This window comes from Pristis pectinata, chromosome 30, assembly GCF_009764475.1.
Source record: "Pristis pectinata isolate sPriPec2 chromosome 30, sPriPec2.1.pri, whole genome shotgun sequence".
NCBI lineage: Eukaryota > Metazoa > Chordata > Chondrichthyes > Rhinopristiformes > Pristidae > Pristis > Pristis pectinata.
The window spans coordinates 3,898,343-3,921,189 of record NC_067434.1 but is presented as its reverse complement, the minus strand read 5'-3'; the positions used below and the strand labels follow the sequence as shown (position 1 = coordinate 3,921,189).

Genomic DNA, 22,847 nt, shown 5'->3' with positions numbered 1-22,847 from the left:
CTCCACATTCCAAAGACGTACGGGTTAGGAAGTTGTGGGCGTGCTTTGTTGGTGCTGGAAGCGTGGCGACACTTGGGGGCTGTCCCCAGAACATGCTATGCAAAAGATGCATTTCACTGTGTTCGATGTACATGTGACTAATAAAGAAATCTTATCTTATCCCTGTTGATTGTTACGCAGGACACCACACCTCCAGCACCTGCACAGCAGACTGACTTCAAGGCTGTGCCTACAGTAGTGCCATTGGGACCCCTGCTAATAGCTGCAGTCAATGAACAATGCAATTACTGCTCAAAAAGTGCAGCTATCATAACATTGCAGTTAACAATATGTGTGCTCTCAGGAATTACGCTGATCAAGCACACAATAATTGTGTATAACAATCCTGAAAGCAGTGTCAAGCACTCAGAAATCAGTGTAGGCGATCGGGACTCAAGCCAAGCACCATCTTGCCTCTGTAAGCATTCCCTATTGTTGGTGTGAAGCCATCAAATTATCAGTTGCTGAAGGTAATTGTGGAAGTTTTCTCTTTTAATGTAATGGGTCTAGAGTGGGTCTCGGGAGAAGTTCAGGAGCAAATCTCCTGTCTGGGTCCACTTGGATCTTTCTGTGGAGAAGTCTGCAACTGAGGCAGTTCTCAAGCAGAGGCTGTGGGGGGGGGGGGGGGGGGGGGGGGGGGGGGGGGGGGGGGGGGGGGGGTGGGGGGGAGGGGGGGGGGGGGGGGGGGGGGGGGGGGGGGGTGGGGGGGGGGGGGGGGGGGGGGGAAGAGAGTGTGTGTGTGTGTGTGTGTGTGTGGGTCTGTCTGTCTGTCTGTCTGTGTCCCTGTGTGTTCCTCTGTGCGTGTGTGAGTGTGGTGTGAGTGTGTGTGTGCGCGTGAGTGTGTGTGTGCGCGTGAGTGTGTGTGTGCGCGTGAGTGTGTGTGTGCGCGTGAGTGTGTGCGTGAGTGTGTGTGTGCGTGTGTGTGAGTGTGCGTGTGTGAGAGTGAGTGTGTGTGCGTGTGTGTGTGAGTGTGTGTGTGCGTGAGTGTGTGTGTGTGTGCGAGTGTGTGTGCGAGTGTGTGTGAGTGTGTGTGCGTGTGCATGTGTGTGCGTGTGTGTGAGTGCGTGTGTGTGAGTGCGTGTGTGTGAGTGCGTGTGTGTGAGTGTGTGTGAGTGTGTGTGTGTGAGTGAGTGGGTGCGTGTGTGCGCGTGAGTGTGCGTGTGAGTGTGCGTGAGTGTGAGTGTGTGAGTGTGTGCGTGTGTGTGTGAGTGTGTGTGAGTGTGTGTGTGTGAGTGAGTGGGTGCGTGTGTGCGCGTGAGTGTGCGTGTGAGTGTGCGTGAGTGTGAGTGTGTGTGTGTGTGTGAGTGTGTGTGTGTGCGTGTGTGTGTGTGTGCGTGTGTGTGAGAGGATTTGTTGTAATTGTGGATCTACACCTGTAGCTTTTTGCTGAAATTATGTCCCTGTCCCAAGCCCCCCTCAGCATCCAGTCGCTGACCTCAGTAAACGCACCACACCAGCCACGGCTTCAGCTCCCGGGGCGCACTCTCGTTTCTTGTTTCCTTGCTGCTTTTATCCACCTGCTGTCCTCTTCCCTCGCTGCTCCTGCTGGGCCGAGCTCCCGTCACTCGGGCTGGTCTCTTGACTCCTTCTGGGGTTTTTTTGCTGCTCGCTCTCCTCTCACTCTCTCATTCCCTCTCTCTCATTTACTCGCTGCTTTCTCCTCTAGTTCCCTTGCTGCTTTCTCCTCACTCCCTGGTTGCATCAATATCTCTGGTCACTCCCACAACTGCTCGCTGCTTCACTTCTGCCATGTGTTTAAGAAGTGAATTCTATAAACCAGCTGAAGTCAGTTTCTCCACTGAAGTTTGAAGAAGGTGCTGATCCACAAGTCACAAGATCACAAGACAAGGGAGCAGAAGTAGGCCATTCGGCCCATCGATTCTGCTCCAAAGAAAAGGGGAAAAAGAAAAAAAGAAATGAGAAATGGTGGGGGGGGGGGGGGGGGGGGGGGGGGGGGGGGGGGGGGGGGGGGGGGGGGGGGGGGGGGGGGGGAGTGGGGGGGGGGGGGGGGTTGGGGGGGAGTCTGCTCCATGAGCAAAATTAAACTATTCTAACCCCAATTTCTGGCATTATCCCCATATCCCTTGATACCTTGATCAATTAGATATCTATCTAGCTCCTCCTTAAACACCTCCAATGACCTGGCCTCCACTGCTGTATGTGGCAAGGAATTCCATAAATTCACTACCCTCTGGCTAAAGAAATTTCTCCTCATCTCTGTTTTAAACCTGTACCCTCTAATTCTAAGATTGTGCCCTCTGGTCTTGGACTCACCCACCAAGGGAAACAGCTTGGCCACATCTACTCTGTCCAGTCCTTTCAACATTTTAAATGTTTCTATGAGGTCCCCTCTCACTCTCCTGTACTCCAGTGAGTACAGTCCAAGAGCCGACAAACACTCATCATATGTAAGCCCTTTCATTCTGGGAATCATCCTCGTAAGTCTCCTCTGAACCCTCTCCAACATCAGCACATCCTTCCTAAGATATGGGGCCGAAAAATGCACACAGTATTCCAAATGAGGCCTCACTAGTGCCCCGTAGAGCCTCATCAACACTTCCTTACTTTTATACACTTTCCCTCTCGAAACGAATGCCAACATAGCATTCACTTTCCTTACCGCCGATCCGACCTGGTGGTTAACCTTTAGGGTATCCTGCATGAGTACCCCCAAGCCCCTTTGTACTTCTGTGCTTTGAATTTTCTCCCCTTCTAGATGATAATCTGCCCATTTATTTCTGTTTCCAAAGAGTGCAACTGCACATTTCTCAACATTGAATGTCATCTGCCATTTCCTTGCCCATTCTCCTAAACTATCTAGGTCTCTGCAACCTTCCTGTCTCCTCAATACTCTCTACTCCTCCACCTATCTTGGTGTCATCCGCAAACTTAGCCACAAAACCATTTACTCCATCATCCAAATCATTAATGTACAGGGTAAAAAGAAGCGGCCCCAATACCGACCCCTGCGGAACACCACTAGTAACCGGTAGCCAACGAGAACAGGATCCTTTTATTCCCACCCTTTGCTTTCTGCCAACCAGCCAATGCTCCACCCATTCTGTTATCCTACCTGTAATTCCATGACCTCTCATCTTATTAATCAGTCTCTTGTGCGGCACCTTGTCGAAGGCCTTTTGAAAGTCTAAATACACAACATCTACAGCCTCTCCCTTATCCACCCTACCTGAGATTTCTTCAAAAAACTCCAATAGGTTGGTCAGGCAGGATCTTCCCTTCACGAAACCATGTTGGCTTGGACTTATCTTGTCTTACACCTCTAGGTATTCCATAACCTCATCCTTGAGGATCGATTCTAATAACTTTCCCACCACTGACGTCAGACTAATAGGTCTGTAATTTCCTTTATGCTGCCTCCCACCTTTTTCTTTTTACGAACCCCCCTCGACACCCCCCTCTTGACTACCACGCCCCCACCCCCCGACCCCGACACTGGAACCTCCGGTCTTTTAACAAGTGACTGTGTCTGTTCACAATTCCTGAGTCTTTCTGAACTTGGACCAAACTCATTCCTTCCTCCTCTGGTTTTCACCAGCTGACACCTGACACTCATCTCAGGGTTATGGTTTCCATTCTGATGCCGTGTGACATTACCGCCATTGAAAGTTAAGTTCAGTTCTGATTCCAGAATCTGGAAAACAACAACCAATTACCTTGGTAATGGTGACCAGGAAACAACCAGATTGTTCAGTCATGTCCCTCAGGGGAGGAGATCCCCTGTCCGCACCTGTCTGGCACATACAGTATGTGACTCCAGACCCAGCAAGTCCTGGACACCTGAAATGGCTCAGCAAGTCTCTCCATTACAGCAAATTCCAGACTGGAATCTTGGAAAACTGTTCGCAATACACTCACACTGTCTCCGCAGCCGCCAAAGGTGTTTCTTTGGTTTAATTGTCCTTAATTTCTCCAGTACTTTCTAATTAGTAACATTAATTACTTTATGTTCCACTCTCACTGGGTTCCCACACATTCCTACAACAATTACTGTGCCTTCTGCAGTGAAAGCACAGACAGAATATTTCCTTAAGGCCTCGACTACTTCTTTATACCCCATTATATTTTCTCTTATCGTTGTCACTGTGGGACCCACATCTTTCATTTATGTTATTACAGAAGTTACTAAAAATTATTTCTGTTTAATTTTTTTTTGCCGATTTGCTACCTATCAATAATTTTGCTCTTTCTGAGGGGTTTGGGGTGGATCTGGGAAGGGGAAATGCATAAAGTTTAAGGGAAAGGACAAGGTGTTTTCCATTGGCTCACCATACAGGTGAGCCAATGGCTCAGTGAGCAGCTGGGGGGACATGGCACACAGATGTTAGAGTCCATCTCCAATGGGAGTCAGAGCAGGGAGCAACTGGGGTAAAGACAAAATTGAAGGTTCTGTCTCTGAATAGATGAAGTATTCATGTAAAGGGCAATGAACTAGTGGCAGAAAGAAAACCAAATGTCCGTGATGTAACAGCCATTCCTGAGATGTTGCAAACTGTTGTGAGTTAAATATTCTGGCATCCCTAACATTTAGAAGAGACAGGCACAATGGAAAAGAAGGGGTATCCCTGATTTTAGAATGTGGGCTAAAGGCCGCAAATAGGAATGACCTTAGGTCTGAAAATCGACACAGTTTGGGTGGAGCTGAAAATAAAGGGGCAGGAAGGTTGTTGTCGGCTCCCAGACAGGGCAGGGCTCTAGATCGGGACATTACAGGATGACGCTATCACCAGCATACAATAATCATGAGGGACTTCAATCTACATATTGATTGCGCAAACCAGATTGGAAATAATGGTGTGGAACATAAATTTATGGTGAGTTTGATGGATGGCTTGTGTAAAAAATCCAGTCTGAAGCTAAGGTCTCAAATGTGAGTAAAGCAAACTGGGAAATCATCAAGTGGCCCTGGTAGACTGGCAAGCAGTAAGTCAGCAATGACTAACTTTTATAGGGTTGTGGAATGGCGGATGGTAAATGTAAGCCTAGCATTTAAAACTGGAAGCTGGTGAGTGGTTAGCTGATCATCATCATTAGGGAAAATACTGGAGTCCATGGTGCAGGATGTGATTACTGGACACTTGGGAAATATCAATGGGATTAGACAAAGTCAGCACGGATTTATGAAAGGAAAATCGTGTTAGACTGGACTACTGGAGATTTCTGGGTTTGGAACCAGTAAAATAGGTAACGGAGATCCCGTGGATGTGATGTATTTGAGTTTTCAGGAAGAGTCTGATAAAGTCCCACAAGAGGTGAGTTGCAAACTTCAAGCACTTGGGATTGGGTGTGATCTTCTGGATTGCAAACTGGTTGACAGGAAACAGAGCAGGATAAAGGGGTCTTTTTGGGGTGTGACTAGTAGTGTACCCAGGATCAGTGGGTGGGCACAAGCTCTCCACATTATATATCAATGTCTTGGGTAAAAGGTCCTGGTGAGACCACACCTGTGGGTGGTGTTGGTCTCCATACCTAAAAAAGGACGTACTTGGCACAGGAGGACACGATGAAGGTTTACTGGACTGATTGTTGGATGGTGGGCCTATTGTACGAGGAAAGATTGTGTTGACGGGGCCCGTATTCACAGGAGAGGGGATCACGGTGAAATGTGCAAAACTCTGACCGCTCTCGACAGGCTAGACACAGAGAGGATCTTTCCCCTAGCTGGAGAGTCTCAAATCAAGGGTCGAAGTCTGAGGGCATGGGCTTAGATACATGGGACTGAGGTGAAGAGAAATTTCTTCACTCAAGTGGTGGTGAGCTTGTTGAGTTTTCTACCACAGACAATTACGGAGGCTAAGTGGCTAAATATATTTCAGAAGGAGCAGGATAGATTTCTCAGCACAAGTGACACCTCTGGGCATCAAGAGAGAGCAGGAATGTGGTATTGAGATTGATCGTGTTGAATGGTGAGCAGCCTCGAACGTCCAAATAGCTTACTCCTGTCCTTTTTTTCTGTTTCTATCTTTAAAATTAATATACAAGAGCACAAGAAGTGGAAGCAGGAGCCAGCCTTCTGAAATCACCCGTTATTTCAGTGCCGTTTTCCAGAACTATCCCATATCCCTTGGTTCCCTTGATATCCAGAGATCTATCCACCTCAGTTTGCAATGAGCTCGATGACTGAGCCCTCACAGTCCTCTGCCGTAAAGGTTCACCACACTGAGTGAGGAAACCTTTCCTCATCTCTGTCCTGAATGGCCAACCCTTAATTCATAAATTTTCCCCTCATTCCTAGGCAAATGTTCTCCGTGCCTCTGGCCTGTAAAGCCATTCAACAATTTTCTAAATGTTGTTGAAATCTCCTCTAGGGAGCTGGACTAGTCTAGGACCAGAGGGCACAACCTCGGAATAGAAGGATGTCTCTTTAGAACAGAGATGAGGAGGAATTTCTTGAGCCAATGAGGAGGAACACTGTGGAATTCATTGCTACAGATGGCTGTGGAGGCCAAGACTCTAGGGAACTCCGGACTTGCCTACTCAGTCTCTCCTCATACGGCCAACCCACCATCGCTTCAGCCAGTCCACCGAATCTTCACTGCACTTTCTCTGTGACAAGTTCATTTTTTCTTAAGTAAGGAAACCAAACCTGTGCAGAATACTCCACCTACAATCTTCCCAAGATCCAGTAGAATTGAAAAGACTTCCTTTCTTCTATAACTAAACCCTCTCTGTATAAAAGCTAATGCCCTGTTTGCCCTCCTGATCACCTGGTGCACCAGTGACTTGTGTCCAAGCACTTCCAAGTCCCTTCCAACATCAACACCCCCAATCTCTCACCAGTTATTCACTGTTGTAAGACCATAAGACATAGGAGCAGAAATAGGCCATTCGGCCCATCAAGTCTGCTCCGTCATTTGGTCGTGACTGATTTATTTTTCCCTCTCAACTCCATTCTCCTGCCTTCTCCCTATAACTTCTGACACCTTTACTAATCAAGAACCTATCAAACTCCACTTTAAATATACCCAATGACTTGGCCTCCACAGCCGTCTGTGGCAATGAATTCCACAGTCTCACCACCCTCCGGCTAAAGGAATTCCTCCACATCTCTGTTATAAAGGGACTTCCTTCCATTCTGAGGCTGTGCCCTCTGGTCCTGGACTCTCGCACTACTGGAAACATCTTCTCCAAGTCCACTCTATCCAGGGCCTTGCAATATTCTGTAGGTTTCAATGAGATCCCCCCTCATCCTTCTAAACTCCAGTGAGCACAGGCCCAGAACTATCAAATGGGCCTCGTGCATTAACCCTTTCAACCCCAGGATCATTCTCATAAACCTCCTCTGGACCCTCTCCAAAGCCAGTACATCCTTCCTTAGATATGGGGTCCAAAACTGCTCACGATACTCCAAATGTGGTCTGACTAATGCCTTATAAAGCCTCAGCATTACATCTTTGCTTTTATATTCCAGTCCTCTCAAAATGAATGCTAAACATTGCATTTTCCTTCCTTACTACCGACTCAACCTGCAAGTTAACCTTTAGGGAATGCTGCACTAAGACTCCCAAGTCCCTTTGTACCTATGATTTCTGAATTCGATCCCCATTTAGAAAATAGTCTACACCTTTATTCCTTCTACCAAAGTGCATGACCGTACACTTCCCTACGCTGTATTCCATCTGCCACTTCTTTGCCCATTCTCCCAACCTGTCCAAGTCTTTCTGCAGACTCCCTGCTTCTTCAACACTACCTGCCCCTCCACCTATCTTTGTATCATCCGCAGACTTGCCCACAAAGCCATCAATTCCTCATCCAGACCATGAACCTATAACATGAAAAGTAGCAGACCCAACACTGACCCCTGTGGAACACCACAAGTCACCGGCAGCCAACCAGAAAAGGCTCCTTTTTTTCCCACTCTTTGCCTTCTGCCAGTCAGCCAATCTCCTATACATGCTGGTACCTTTCCTGTAATACCATGGGCTCCTATGTTGCTTAGCAGCCTCATGTGCAGCACCTAGTCAAAGGCCTACTGAAAATTCAAGTAAACAACATCCACTGACTCTGCCTGTTACTTCCTCAAAGAATTCCAACAGATTTGTCAGGCAAGATCTCCCCTTAAAAAAAAACCATGCTGACTTCAGCCTATTTTATCATGTGCTTCCAAGTACCCTGAAACCTCATCCTTAATAATGGACTCTAGCATCTTACCAACCACTGAAGTCAGGCTAACTGGCCTATAATTTCATGTCTCTTGCCTCCCTCCCTTCTTAAAGAGTGGAGTGACAAACTGCTCTGCTTTTCTATTCTCGGCACCAAACCTCACATGTTTCCACATTTTATTCCATGCGCCGTCTTCTCACCCACTCGTTCAGCTTGTCCACATCCGTAGGGCACCTGGACCATGCCCCATGTGTCAGTGCCCACCTCTTCAGGTATCCCAGCTCCTCGGCTAGAAGTATTGCATTGCATTACACCTGGCACATGTACAATGGTCCCAGTAAAATGGACGGGAGAATGAGCTGCTGGGTGAAAGAGAAGTCAAGCTTTTTCTTTGATCAAAGCAAATTAGTTTCAATATTTTAAATTTTGATATGAGATATATACTGTAAAAGATTTCTTTATTAGTCACATGTACATTGAAACACACAGTGAAATACATCTTTTGCGGAGAGTGTTCTGGGGGCAGCCCGCAAGTGTCACCACGCTTCCGGCGCCAACATAGCATGCCCACAGCTTCCTAACCCGTATGTCTTTGGAATGTGGGAGGAAACCAGAGCACACGGAGGAAACCCACGCAGACACGGGGAGAACGTACAAACTCCTTACAGACAGTGGCCGGAATTGAACCTGGGTCACTGGCACTGTAATAGTATTACACTAACTGCTGCACTACCGTACTGAATGCATGTACTTATTTTAATCTTACAATTTTTAAAGCATCTTAAAATAATTTAGATGTTTTTAACATCATTATTTTTCAATGGCTGGTGAATGATTTTGAAGGTTTGTAGGTCAAAGCCGTTCACGGACGTACAGTGGCTGTAGCAGCTCATATGAGCGGTGAGCCTGAGGACAGGGCCTCACTGGCTGTCAAAACCATGGTGAGTGCTGAGGTGGCTCCAGCACTGTGCTGGGCCGGCTGATTATTGGGTGCTGGGCACCCTACAGAAGCCTGGGTCCTGGGCCGTGCTGAAGGAAACGTGACTCATTTTGAACCCCGTGTATTAATTTATGTTTATTTGGAACTGACGTATATTCATTCTCTGATCTGCTGGAGATGGGTCTACGGTAACCAGCTAAAGGGTTTCAACTGATGTAACTCCTGATGGTGAAATTCTTGTGTAGATGGATTACGTGCAAGTTTCTTCAGGGTAAAAGCACCCACAATTCTGGTCTTGTAGTTAAACTGAAACTCTTCAGGGAATTCTGTGTGTATGTGGTGTATGCAGGTGAGCATACAGCTTATTTTCTAGTATAGTCACAGATTTTACTTCCTCTTTTTGGGAAACTTTATGACGTTATTGTTGGATAATATTATTGAAGGCTAGGTCTAGTTTACTCTCTGGTTTGTCACTCAAAAATGAGGGCCAGGAAAGCAACGTGAATGAGCTGTAAGGGCAGATCATGACACAGGACAACAGCAGAATGTCAAGTCTTCAAGTATGAATCATAGCCGAACTGTGATCAAAACCTGTATGCTCTTTCGTTCTTCATATTTCACAAGCATTTTGTTACCAAAAAATTCAATCTTATTTCAGCTTTGAAATTAGTATCTGATTTAGCATCAGTTTGAAAGAGTTCTGATCACCTTTCAGCCTCTCTGTAGGTGTTTTTCAGATTCTCCTCTCATACCAGACTGCCCATCTAGCAGAAGCAGTTCCTATCAATTCCCTTCCACATCTTGAAAACATCATTCAACTCATCCTGCCTCCTTAACTCTTCACCCTCGTTTCTGTGACTTCTCCTCATAATTAAACCCTTGAAGGCTGGGTATTATTCTGGGAGCCCTCCTTTTGCCTCCCTCGCTCCAGACCAATTGCTGTGGTGCTCCCACTAAGGTGCAGCGGCCAGAACTGTTCGTAGTGCTCCAGGTCAGGTCTAACCTTGTCTTTGTGTAGATATAATGCAGCGATCAGTGCTTTGTACTCCATTCCTCTGGGTTAAATGATCTGTATTCGTTAATTATTGCACCTCCAGATGACACTTTAATCATTGTTCATTGATAGTTGCCCCACACCAACCCCTCCCCTCTGGCTTCTTCACCTGACTCTCTTTGGACCTCTGCTATCCTTGATCCCTTTTGGGTCTCACATTTACCAGCAGTGACCTGCCACAAGTTTATTCATTCACTTAATCTTTTAAAATCTCTTTGTGTTCCCTTGCCTCCATCCACACTGCTTGCCGTGCTCCCTGTCATTGTGCCATTGACAAACTGACATACATGGCCTGCAATCTCACCATTTACATAACTTGTAAATACTTGGAGTAGTTGCAACCTCAACGTTCTTTTGAGACCTGTCCAGTTCCTGCCAACTTGAGTATCTGCTCCTCATCTCTCTTTGTCTCTTGCTTCTCATTCAATTTCCCAAACAAGTCAATGAGTTGTCTTTGATTCCATGCTCCATTTAACTCTGACGCTAAGAGATGCTTTGCGGCTGATGCCATTGGTGCAAATTCCCACCAATGTGCTGCAGGTGGCATGGTGACACAGCTGGCAGAGCCACTGCCTCACAGCTCGACAACCCAGATTCAGTCTTGACCGTCAGTGCTGTCTCACATGGAGTTTGCATGTTAGACCATAAGACACAGGAGCACAATTAGGCCATTTGGCCCATCGAGTCTGCTCCACCATTCGATCATGGCTGACTTATGTTCTCCCTGTGACTGCAAGGATGCTCTGGTTTTGTCTCTCATGCCAAAGACTTGTGAGTTCGTAGGTTAATTGGCCACTAAATCACCCCTAGTGTTTAGGAAAGTGGTATAATGATGAGAGTGTGGGAAGAGTGTGGGTGGAGCTAAGAAATAGCAAGAGTAAAAGGACAATAATAGCAGTTATATATAGGGCACCTAATAGCAGTCAGGAAGTGGACTATAAGTTGTGGTTAGAAATAGAAAAAGCGTGTCAGAGTGACAACGTGAAGATAATTATGGGGGATTTTAACATGAAGGTGGACTGGGAAATCCAGCAAGGCAGTAGATCTCAGGAGAGTGAGTTTGTGGGATGTCTACGGGACGGCTTTTTGGAGCAAATTGTTGATGAGCCCACCAGGGGATCAGCTGTTTTAGATTGGGTGCTGTGTAACGAACCAGAGGTGATTAGGGAACTAAAGGTAAAGGAACCATCAGCAACTAGTGATCACAATATGATTGAGTTCAGTTTCAAATTTGAGAAGGAGAAGCTGATAACTGGTGTATCGATATTTCAGTGGAACAAAGGAAATTACAGTGACATGAGAGAGGAGTTGGCCCATATTGACTGGAAGAGTAAGCTAGCTGGAGGGACGGCGGAGCAGAAATGGATGGAATTTCTACAAGAAATAAGGAAAATGCAGGATAGATATATTCCAAGAAAAAAGGTTTTGAATGGAAAAAAGGCACAAATGTGGATAACGAGAGAGGTGAAGGCTAAAATAAAAGCAAAAGGAAGGGCATACAAGGAAGCAAAAAATTAGTGGGAAAACAGAAGACTGGGAAACTTTTAAAAACCTGCAGAAAGAAACTAAGAAGGTCATTAGGAAAGAAAAGATGAATTATGAAAGGAAGTTGGCGGATAACATTCGAAAGGATACTAAGAGTTTTTTTAAATATATAAGGAGTAAAAGAGAGACACAGGTTGATATAGGACCAATTGATAACGGTGCAGGAGAGATTATAATGGATTATAAAGAGATGACAGAGGAACTAAATGAGTATTTTGCATCGGTCTGCACTGTGGAGGACATCAGCAATAGTCAGGGGTCTCAAGGAATGGAACTGAGTTCAGTTAAGATTACTAGAGAGAAGGTGCTAGGAAAGCTAAATGGCCTAAAGACTGATAAGTCTCCCGGACCGGATGAGGTGCATTCCCGGGTTCTGAAGGAGGTGGCTTTAGAGATAGCGAAGGCATTGGTGATAATTTTCCAGGAATCGACAGACTCCGGTATGGTTCCAGAGGACTGGAGGGTGACAAATGTAGTTCCGCTGTATAAGAAAGGTGGGAGGCAGCATAAGGGAAATTACAGACCTATTAGTCTGACGTCAGTGGTGGGAAAGTTATTAGAATCGATCCTCAGGGATGAGGTTATGTAATATCTAGAGGTGCAAGGCAAGATAGGCCCAAGCCAACATGGTTTCATGAAGGGAAGATCCTGCCTGACCAACCTATTGGAGATTTTTGAAGAAATATCAAGTAGGGTGGATAAGGGAGAGGCTGTAGATGTTGTGTATTTAGACTTTCAAAAGGCCTTCGACAAGGTGCCGCACAAGAGACTGATTAATAAGATGAGAGGTCATGGAATTACAGGTAGGATAACAGAATGGGTGGAGCATTGGCTGGTTGGCAGAAAGCAAAGGGTGGGAATAAAAGGATCCTGTTCTTGTTGGCTACTGGTTACTAGTGGTGTTCCGCAGGGGTCGGTGTTGGGGCCGCTCCTTTTTACTCTGTACATTAATGATTTGGATGATGGAGTAAATGGTTTTGTGGCTAAGTTTGCGGATGACACCAAGATAGGTGGAGGAGTAGAGAGTATTGAGGAGACAGGAAGGTTGCAGAGAAACCTAGATAGTTTAGGAGGATGGGCAAGGAAATGGCAGATGACATTCAATGTTGAGAAATGTGCAGTCGTACACTTTGGAAACAGAAATAAACAGGCAGATTATTATCTAGAAGGGGAGAAAATTCAAAGCACAGAAGTACAAAGGGACTTGGGGGTACTCATGCAGGATACCCTAAAGGTTAACCACCAGGTCGGATCGGTGGTAAGGAAAGTGAATGCTATGTTGGCATTCATTTCGAGAGGTATAGCGTATAAAAGTAAGGAAGTGTTGATGAGGCTCTACAGGGCACTAGTGAGGCCTCATTTGGAATACTGTGTGCAGTTTTGGGTCCCATATCTTAGGAAGGATGTGCTGATGTTGGAGAGGGTTCAGAGGAGATTTACGAGGATGATTCCCAGAATGAAAGGGCTTACATATGATGAGTGTTTGTCGGCTCTTGGACTGTACTCACTGGAGTACAGGAGAGTGAGAGGGGACCTCATAGAAACATTTAAAATGTTGAAAGGATTGGACAGAGTAGATGTGGCCAAGCTGTTTCCCTTGGTGGGTGAGTCCAGGACCAGAAGGCACAATCTTAGAATTAGAGGGTACAGGTTTAAAACAGAGATGAGGTGAAATTTCTTTAGCCAGAGGGTAGTGAATTTATGGAATTCCTTGCCCCGTACAGCAGTGGAGGCCAGGTCATTGGAGGTGTTTAAGGAGGAGGTAGATATCTAATTAGTCAAGGTATCAAGGGATATGGGGATAAGTCTGGAAATTGGGGTTAGAATAGGATTTTTTTGGTCATGGAGCAGACTCCCCCCCCCCCCCATTCCTCATTTCTTTTTTCCCCTTTTCTTTGGAGCAGACACGATGGGCCGAATGGCCTACTTCTGCTCCCTTATCTTGTGATCAAGTGGGTGCTCGATGCCTGGTGCGGACCTTGTGGACAAAAGTACCTCTTTCTGTGCTGTTTGACTCTGTGATTAAAAATCTCTTGAACTAGTGAGCAGAGAGAATGATGGTAGTGCATCTATTGCTGTTAACCCTCAGGCATTGAAGCACAGTCATAAGGTGGCCCACATGGACCCACTGAAGGAGGCCTTTGCTGCTCAGGCAGTTGTGGGGGAGGGAGGGGGAGACCAGGGAAACTATCCACCAAGACGTCTTTCTTTCCTGTTTGGTCAATATTTTGATCCTCATTTCCCCCAGCATTAATATGCCTGGAACATTATTATATATCACACTAGGGAAAGTAACAGATCCCGGCTGGCACCTGTAAGATAGTTGCAGCACCAGTCCGGGAAATGAGTAACATGGAGAACTTTAACCACTCATACTTTGGGTTTTATTAGAAGTTTGGGAATTAAACCTATCAGCGCTGTCCACCTTTCCAGCTCCTATTGCCTCACCATTGATCTGCTTTAATAAGGTAGTGTATTTTCAGAACAGAAATATTTAAAATTCGCTGGACAAAGTAAGGTGGGTCAGCGGTCAGAGAATGAGTGTTTTGAGGTCTGGTGCTACATTATGTCCCTGAGAGTTTACTCACCTCACGGCACACAGTCTATTCAGCAAATAAATCTCCTTAACATGTACATTTATACACAATAATTTACTTTTAAAAAAGAAAATGCCACAAAAGGATGAGATAATTTGCATTGCAGAATGCCCACTGACCTTTCACCTGAGGGAAAAGATAGCAAATTTATATCAAAGCAGTCTGAATGAATCCCAATAAGCCTACACAGGGTGAGAATGGTTACCCGTGAGCCACACCACTTCTTGGCCACAGATGAGGGAAGACAATGCCAGGCACAGCCGTGGCCCACAACGACAAACACCATGTTACTGAATGGCAGAGCCCAGAGGCAGAAGCTCTGCTTCTTGGACACCAGTATGTGTTGTGCCTGCAAGTGCAGGACTGGCCTGCAGATGGAAGGGAACGTCAGTGATAATGTGGGTGGTTAGCAGCTGTTCAGCCAGAGACACAAGCGGTACTCGAGGGAGTTCTGCCAGTATCCACCCAACGTTCTTCTCCCTATCCAGGCCACCGCTACAGACCACTTGTCCACCTTACTTGCTCTTTGTGGGATCTTGCTGAGTACAATTTGTACCAAACTACGAAAGCAAATACTTTAATTGGTTGTGAAACACTTCTGGATTATAAGAAGGTGTATGTAATTAATTCAGTTGTAATTCGTTCAGTTAATTGAAACAAAAAAAAACATTAAGTCAGTTCCTGCAATCTGTCTTGTTTCGACTTTCTTTGTTGCCAAATAGGTTTGTTTTTGACAAACCAGTAATAAAACCAGTGACACACCATGGTGGATCACAGTTGATTTCACATTATATAATAGCTTTCTGATGCAGTGCAGCCTGTTTTTGGTTTGGGTTTGGCTACACTTTGAAAGCAGAGCAGTGTGCTGGAGCAGTGGATGGCCTTTAAGGGAGAGGGTTTGGTGCAAATGAGGTAAACTCCCACATGGGGAAAGGAACTGCAAACTTAGTGGATGAAAGAGCTAGAGAGCAGGATGGAGGGGACAAGAAAAATACTGCAGATGCTGAAAATCTGAAATAAAACACAATGCAGGAAATACTCAGTGAGTTGGGCAGCATACAACTGCACCCATCCCCCACATGTCCCCACGTCACCAGATTCCTCTTCTGGACCAACTTTGACTTTCTCTCCAACCCAGTCTTTAGTTGTTAACCTTCAATGCTTATCGACATTGTCACCCTCTCCCTTTACTCACACATCTCCTTCTCTCTGAAGAGCTCAGCCACACACTTTTCTTAAAATTCTGTTCTTGCTCCATCTGCCCTCTGGGGATAAGCTTAGATGTGGTAAAGTGCGCTGACCTAAAACATTGTTATAACCCAGGCAGCGCATCTCCTCGATTGGGTTTTACACTCTTGCCCACGCTGCCTCACTGCACACCAAGTAACGTCATACCTGTCCTTGCTTTATGGAGGCCAGATGTTGCTTTGTGTTGGTCTGGTTTCCTATTCATTTGAATGGAGAAGTGGCTCTATTACTTCATGGTGGACTCAAATCAAGTTAACTACGCAAGATTGAATGAAACCATATGATAAATACTCGACCATACAACTTACAAATAAAAAAGATTATACTTGGCTATCTAAATTTAAGCTTGATCACCCCAGTGATCAGTTGTGTGGATCCTGATCCACATACTCCCCACGTCACCAGATTCAGGCTTCCCCGATCCAGGTGATCTGCCCTGTCCAAAGTTCCCTTGTCACAGAGTCGCAACCCCACTCCCTGAACAATAAGCTAAGTATTCCTAAAGCTAGTCTACCTGCACACCTCCCCATCCAGTCGCAGACCGTACATCTATGCATAGCAGCACCTTACTCTTTGTTTTACGTCCATACATAGTTGGAGACTGTAGTTTCCCAGGTTCCTTGGCTCTTGGGTTACCCTGTCAACTGTGATAGTGTTCACAATTGTTGATCTGCCAAATTGTTTTCCTGTCCCTGTCAATGATTTGTTTGTTCTTACACAGGTATCAAAACCAGCCAGCTGTTACTTTATTATTTGAAAGAAAACAGCTTCAGCAAAACAGAATCCGACTTCATTAATTCTTTAGCTTAAGATCATGTTGGCTTCACAAAGCATTTTGGGTATTTGGTCAACCTGCAGGAAGCTGCCTTTACAGGCAGTGAAACCACCGCGTTACACTGGTATCTGAGTTGCAGGCTTGTGGCTAATAATACACCAAGCTGCTACACGGCTGATTTCACATCAGTTTCCACTTATAGCAGCTTTCTCTTAGAGTGTAGTGTGTTTCTTGCTGCAGGTTTGGGCTACATTTTGTAAGCAATGTAATGTTCTGCAGCAATGGGAGACCCATGAGAAAGAGAGAGTTTGGTGCAAAGGAGGCAACTTTCTGCCTGCAGAAGAGTTGGAGAGCAGTATAGAAGGGAGGTGTGAAGGCCCAGTAAAATACAGCAGTTACTCAAAGTCTGAAATAAAGCAAAGTGCCAGAAGTACTCAGCAGGTCATGCAGCATCTCTGGAAAGAGAAATAGAATTAACACTTCAGGTCAATGAACTTTTGTTGAAACTGGGACAGAGATTTCAACTGAAGAATATAACAGAGGAAAAGATAAAAACTTAGGAAGGGCAGAGAGACAATAAGGTGCAGTGAGAACAATCCCACCCTATCCAATCTCCCCTTGTAACAAAAGCCCTCCACTCCAGGCAACATCCTGATGAATCTCTCCTGCACTCTTTTTAATGCTACCACATCCTTCCAGTAGTGTGGTGACCAGAACCGTACACAATACTTTATGTGCCGCCTAACTACAGCTGCAACGTGACATCCCAACTCTGATACTCAATGCCTTGGCCCATGAAGGCAAGTGTGCCAACTGCCTTCTTCACCACCCTGTCCACCTATGTCACCATTTTCAAGGAGCTATGAACTTGCACCCTAAGGTCTCTCTGTGCATCAATGTTTCTGTGGTCCCTGTCATTTACTGTATACGTCCTGCCAATATTTGATGTCCCAAAACGCATGACCTCAATCTTGTCTGGATTACATTCCATTTGCCACTGTTCCATCCAACTTTCCAGCTGACCTGTGTCCCGCTGTATCCTTGGACAACCTTCTTCGTGATCTACGACTCCACCATGTTCTCATGTCATCAGAAAACTTATCACATTGTCATGATATACAACGAAGGTCCCAGTACTAGTCTCCACAGTACACCACTGGTTACAGACTTTCTGTCAGAAAAACACCCATCCACTGCTGCCTTTTCCCTCCTATGTTCAAGCTTAATGAGTTGAATGATTTTGAGTATGGGCTGGATTGAGGTACAGCGTAGTGCTGCAAGGGTCAGTATCAGGACCAGTGCTGCTTACAGTAAACATAGACAACAGACTCGGAGTATCAGGGCACAACACAGATAAACTGGAAGAATAATCAACAGCAAAGAAGATGGTAATAGAGCTGAAAAGGCATAGTAGATTGGTGAAAGGTGGAGCATACAGGGATTGATATTCATTACAATAAAGCAAGAGGCAGGATGAATAAGGAGGGACAGTACAGGAAAATGGTTAAATTATTAAGGAATGCAAGAACAAAGAGATGGGTGTTTGTGCACAAGCCTTTCACAGTAGCAAGTCAGTTTACCCCAACAGTTCAGAAAACATATGTATCTTGAGCCTTATAGAGTTGTATGGTACAAAAGCGAGGAGGTGGTGTTAAAGGGTCCCATTGAGGCCACATTGGCAGTGTCTGTGGAAAGTGAAGCAGATTTAATGTTTCAGGTCAAATCCCTTTCATCAGAGCTAATTTTTCTACAGTGGTCATTTTGTTAAGATCAGAGAGCAGAAAACTTCCATGTAAACCAAACAATTCTCAGCTCATTGCACTACGAATGTTGGAGACACAAGAGGATACAGATGCTGGAATTTGGAGCAAAAAAAGTGCTGGAGGAACTCAGCAGGTCAGGCAGTATCTGTGGAGGGAAATGAACAGTCGACAGTTTGAATTGAGACCCTACATCATGAAGGGTCTCGACTTGAAACGTTGACTGTCCTTTTCCCTCCATAGATGCTGCTTGACCTGCCAAGTTTCTTCAGAAATTTGTTTTTTGCACTGAGAACATTGATGTAAGAAGTAGGTACCCCATATTCCTGCACAGTTACTAGTGAATTTCCCCCCCAAGAACTGTGCCTCAGTCACAATCTCAGAGATCAACGTCCACAGGTTCCCCCTTTCAGATCTCTCTGCTGTGCCAGGCCTAAGTGGACAGTGTTTGGTGTCCTGGAGTTATGGCTAACTGGTTTTACATTGAAGCATCAACAATGAAAGGCCAGTTTGTAACTCAGAAAGACCCTTAACACCAACCCCCTCCTGCCTGCCCCCTCCAATCCCCAATAAGATGCCTCAGATGCTCTGCTCACTGATCTCATTTCTCTTATTACAGGCATGTGCAGAACAGTAAAAAAAAGAGAAAGCTTGTAATTCTGGAACTGTTAGTAATGATGGGGAAATGAGTAATAGAAAGCTTCTGTCTCGTAGGTACTTTTATTACAGAAATGAGGAACTGCCACTGCAACAGATTCTGGAAGTATTTTAGTGTTTCTGTAGGCATTAACAACTTCCAAGCAAAGGCCATACACAATGCCCAAACTGATGCACGTTATGCTGAATCAGGTTTATGTTTAGCTCTATTTATAAAGACGAGTTTGAGATTCAGGTGAAAAGTCATCTATCCTGATTGTTACTGAAAATCAAAAAAATTGCTGGATGTTTGTATTAAGAATGGGAAATGCTGGAAACACTCAGCAGGTCAGGCAGCATCTGTGGAGAGAGAACCAGACAATATTTCAGGTAGATGACCTTTTAATCAGAAATGGAAAAGTGATAAATTGAATATATTTTAAATTTCCAGTAAGGGGCGGTAAGAAGAGTGAAAAAGAGGAACCTCTCTGACAGGGATGTCTCGCGTCACAAATACTGTTGGTGTCATCTAAGAGAGGGTGGTGGGTGTTTGTTCATCAGAGCTGATCTGTCTGCAGGAGGTATAAACAGAGGAGATACAGAGGGGAAACAATCGATGCTAGAAGATACAAGAAACTGTAGATGCTGTAATCTGGAACAAAAAGTAGGATGCCAGAAGAACTCAGCAGGTCGAGCAGCATCTGTGGAGTTCCAGAATTGCGATGCTAGAACTCTGCGATTCAGAATGCTGCAGTTATTGGAATAAAAGAAAGCTGGAATACTGGAAGCACTCAGCAGGTCAGGCAGCATCTGTGGAGAGAGAAACAGGTTGAATATTTCAGGTTGATGACCTTCCATGAGAACTAGACAGTTCTGACACAAACAGTAAAGGCTGGTTATCTGAAATTGTTGAATTCAGCATTGAATCCTGAAGGAGTGAAGTGCCCAGAGGAAGATGAGGTGCTGTACTTCAGGCAGATGTTGGGCTTCATTGAAATAGTGTCGGAGGTCAGAGCAAGAGTTTCATTTACACTTGGGTTGATCGTGTGTGTTGGTGATGCGGGTTCAATCCAGCAGAGGGACTAAGTTATTGTCATGAATGTCTCAGTCATTTGTTGCGATGCCTGTGCCAATTTCTAAAGCAAATTAGCACGAGGATCTTCTATTTTCTCAGGCAACAGCAGAGACTCTGGCCTTGATACAACGGAATCAGAAGGAGAGAATCTATCCAAAGTGCAGAGCAACTTGGCAAAATCGACTGAGGTTTCACGTTTCACACCCCCCGAAGAACATCGAGAAAACATGGTGAAGGTTTTACCAGAGAGGATCCAGTGTGGGGTAGGTCACCGAGACACGTGCGTCAGCCGGCTCAGCCAAGGGAGAACATTACTGAGTTGTGACCTGGAGCCACTGGGCCAAGTATGGATCAGCGTACACACTGAGAGCCAGTGAGCAGAAGTTCACAGAGGGAGGAGGGGTGCGATAAGTGGAGGTGGGTGAGGAGGAGAAGTGAGAGTTGAAGAGGGAGAATGAGAGGAAGCAGTGATGAGGTGAGAACATTAGGGGAGGATGAACGGAGGGGTGGGGGAAACGAAGGAGCGGGGGGGTGGGCGGGAGAGAGGGATTGAATGTTGAAAGTGTGGAGAAGGAGGGTATGGAGGTGGTGGGAGTGAGTGAGGAGGGGGAATAATGGGCTGGGGTTGGGGTGAGAGGGCGAAGGGGATGCTGTGGAAGGAAGGGAGCTGAGGAGGATGTGGGTGACTGAAGGTGAAGAAGGGAGGGGAGCAGGGGTGGGTGCTACAAGTTTGAATGTTGATTTGGGTGCCTGTGCAGTGCAGTGAGCTCTGTGCATGGCTCCCTGCTGTCTCCCAGGGACCCACAAGCCTCACTGTCCTCTGTCCACAAAACGCATTAAATAAACACAAGGCAGAGGTCGAAACAAGAGGCAAGACGGGAGTTTGGGGGAGTGGGGGAGGGTGAGAGTGGAGCTGAGGCTAGATTGGGTCAGCTGTGATCTTGAATGTTGGAACAAGCTCGAGGGCTGAGTGGTTGCTGGTCACATTTCTTATGTTCTTGTGAAACTCACTGAGAGCTTCAGTGAAGGGAGGTGATGCTGGGTGGGTCATTGTCCATGGAAGCAGAGCCTCGGCCACGGGCTGCAGCGAGTGGTACAAACCAGAGCTTGGCTGCTGCACCCTGTGCTTCCTGCCCGCTTTGGTTGGCAGACTCCAGTTTTGTTTGCGGTTTTGGTCCTTGTCCATTGCACCAGTTGGCAGTGGATCTCACTGCACCGGACACGCCGTGATCATTGCAAGCTGAGAACCCCCCTATGTCTAGACGTTAGCTCCTATGGGCAGTCTCGGCCCCTGCAGCCCCACCTCAGCCCCGTCACTGGATTCAGCCCCTGCTGTAACCAAAGGCTTGGCCTCTGGCCATTGAACCCAAAGATCAATTGAGCAGCAGCTGAGAAATGTCCCCACTTTCCACAGCCATGGCTCTTGGCTAGAGGAGAACCTCGCACCAGGGGAGATATCCAGCCATCAGCTCCCCCTTGTATAATTCAATAACATCAGCGGTACTGGCCCATTCTGTTCAATCTTCCCATGTAAGAGAACTTCCTATCCCAGGAATCAATCCAATGAGCCCTAGGGTAGTGATTCTTTCCTTAAATAAGGAGAGCAAAACTGCACAGTATTCCACCGGTGGACTCAGCACAGTTGTAGCAAGTCTTCCTTGTGGTATGAATTCAACAAAAAGGTTTACAGGAAGAGTGGGAGAACAGTGAGGCTCAAACAGAATGTGTGCACCACACTGAGATTAGTGACAGAAAGTCATGCAGGGAAAGGTGAAGATGGGTAGGAAAAGGAAGTGTAAAGAATAAAGAGTATCTCGATGTCAATGAGAAGGGAACATACAATTAGACCTATTCCTTTAATGCTAGAAGATTTGAATGTAATAGGGATGTCTTTCTCCAATTATATCAAGCCCTGTGAGAACCACACTTGGAACGTTGTTTATAAGTTTGGTCTTGCAATCTTGGCAAGGGTGTAGGATGTAGTGGGAATAGAGGGAGTACAGAAAGGGTTCAACAGATTGGATTCCTGGGAATATGGGTTGTTGTGTGAGATGAATTTAACTAACTGGGCTCTCCTGAGCTTAAAAGAATGAGTTGAAAAAGAAGAGATGAATCTCATTGAACCATAAAGTGCTGTCATGGGTTTTGACAGGGTAAGGTGCAGGGTATGTTGCCCCTGGCTGGGGTGTCTAGAACCAGGGATCAATCGGATGATCCAGAGGGTAATGAATCTGGAATTCTGTGGAAGTTCAGTCAGTGATTATGGATTTCTAGATATGAGAGGATTGAGGAATTTGGAATAAGTGAGGGAAAGTGGAGCTGAGGTAAAGGGATGAGCCACGTGGCCCTTGTGTTCCACCAGTCAATAAGACTTATTGACTGGTGGAACAGACATAAAGGGCCACGTGGCCTACTTCTGCTATTTCTTTTGTTCTAATGTAAAGTGTTACTGGGTATTACCCTGCCTTGTAAAATAACTGGTGTGCCACACATCCTAATTGTTCCTGCTACAGCCATGAGCAATGTTGTGGGATTTCATTGGCATGGCCACAATATACTGAATGTCTTAAATATTATGTTTTAATTTCAGGTACCACAGCAGGTTTTTGTTATTCTAAAGGTCAAACTGGACAGCAAAATAAAAAACGAAATGGACTTTGCGTTGGCTATGAAGATGTCAGTCCCGGGTTCCTGCATTATTTGTTAATGAGTACACCCTGTCTGCCAACGCACCAGGTAGAGTTCAGCTCTGGGAGCAGAAGCACGAAACGGCCAGTGTGGTTTGAGCTTACATTCACATTCTGTTTTATTTCATTGTTTTGAAGCCAATTATTTACACAATTCCTCCTCCACCTCCTGTTGCATTATTACTGAGAGGAATAATGTTAAAAACCTTTCTTAATACGTAAGTATATTACCACTGCAGCAGCGTCAAGGTCTGTTGAACATCTTCAGTAAGTTGGTTCCCTTTCTTGAACTTGTGCTGGCTGTTGTTAATAACCTCCCTTTCCTGAGCCCTGTTGTCTGTCATTTAACAAGAGGAATATAAGCCTGGAA

At 45.7% G+C, this 22,847-nt stretch overlaps 1 protein-coding gene across 1 annotated transcript in view; it reads left to right on the top strand.

Annotated features, from left to right (window-relative positions):
* The window catches only part of LOC127584739 (phosphoinositide 3-kinase adapter protein 1-like), a 112,487-nt gene that overhangs the window by 37,046 nt on the left and 52,594 nt on the right, over nucleotides 1-22,847 (top strand). Inside the window, 3 exon segments of the mRNA XM_052041655.1 lie at nucleotides 19,890-20,053; nucleotides 22,381-22,473; nucleotides 22,475-22,526. Coding sequence (XP_051897615.1) covers nucleotides 19,890-20,053; nucleotides 22,381-22,473; nucleotides 22,475-22,526 — 309 coding nt within the window.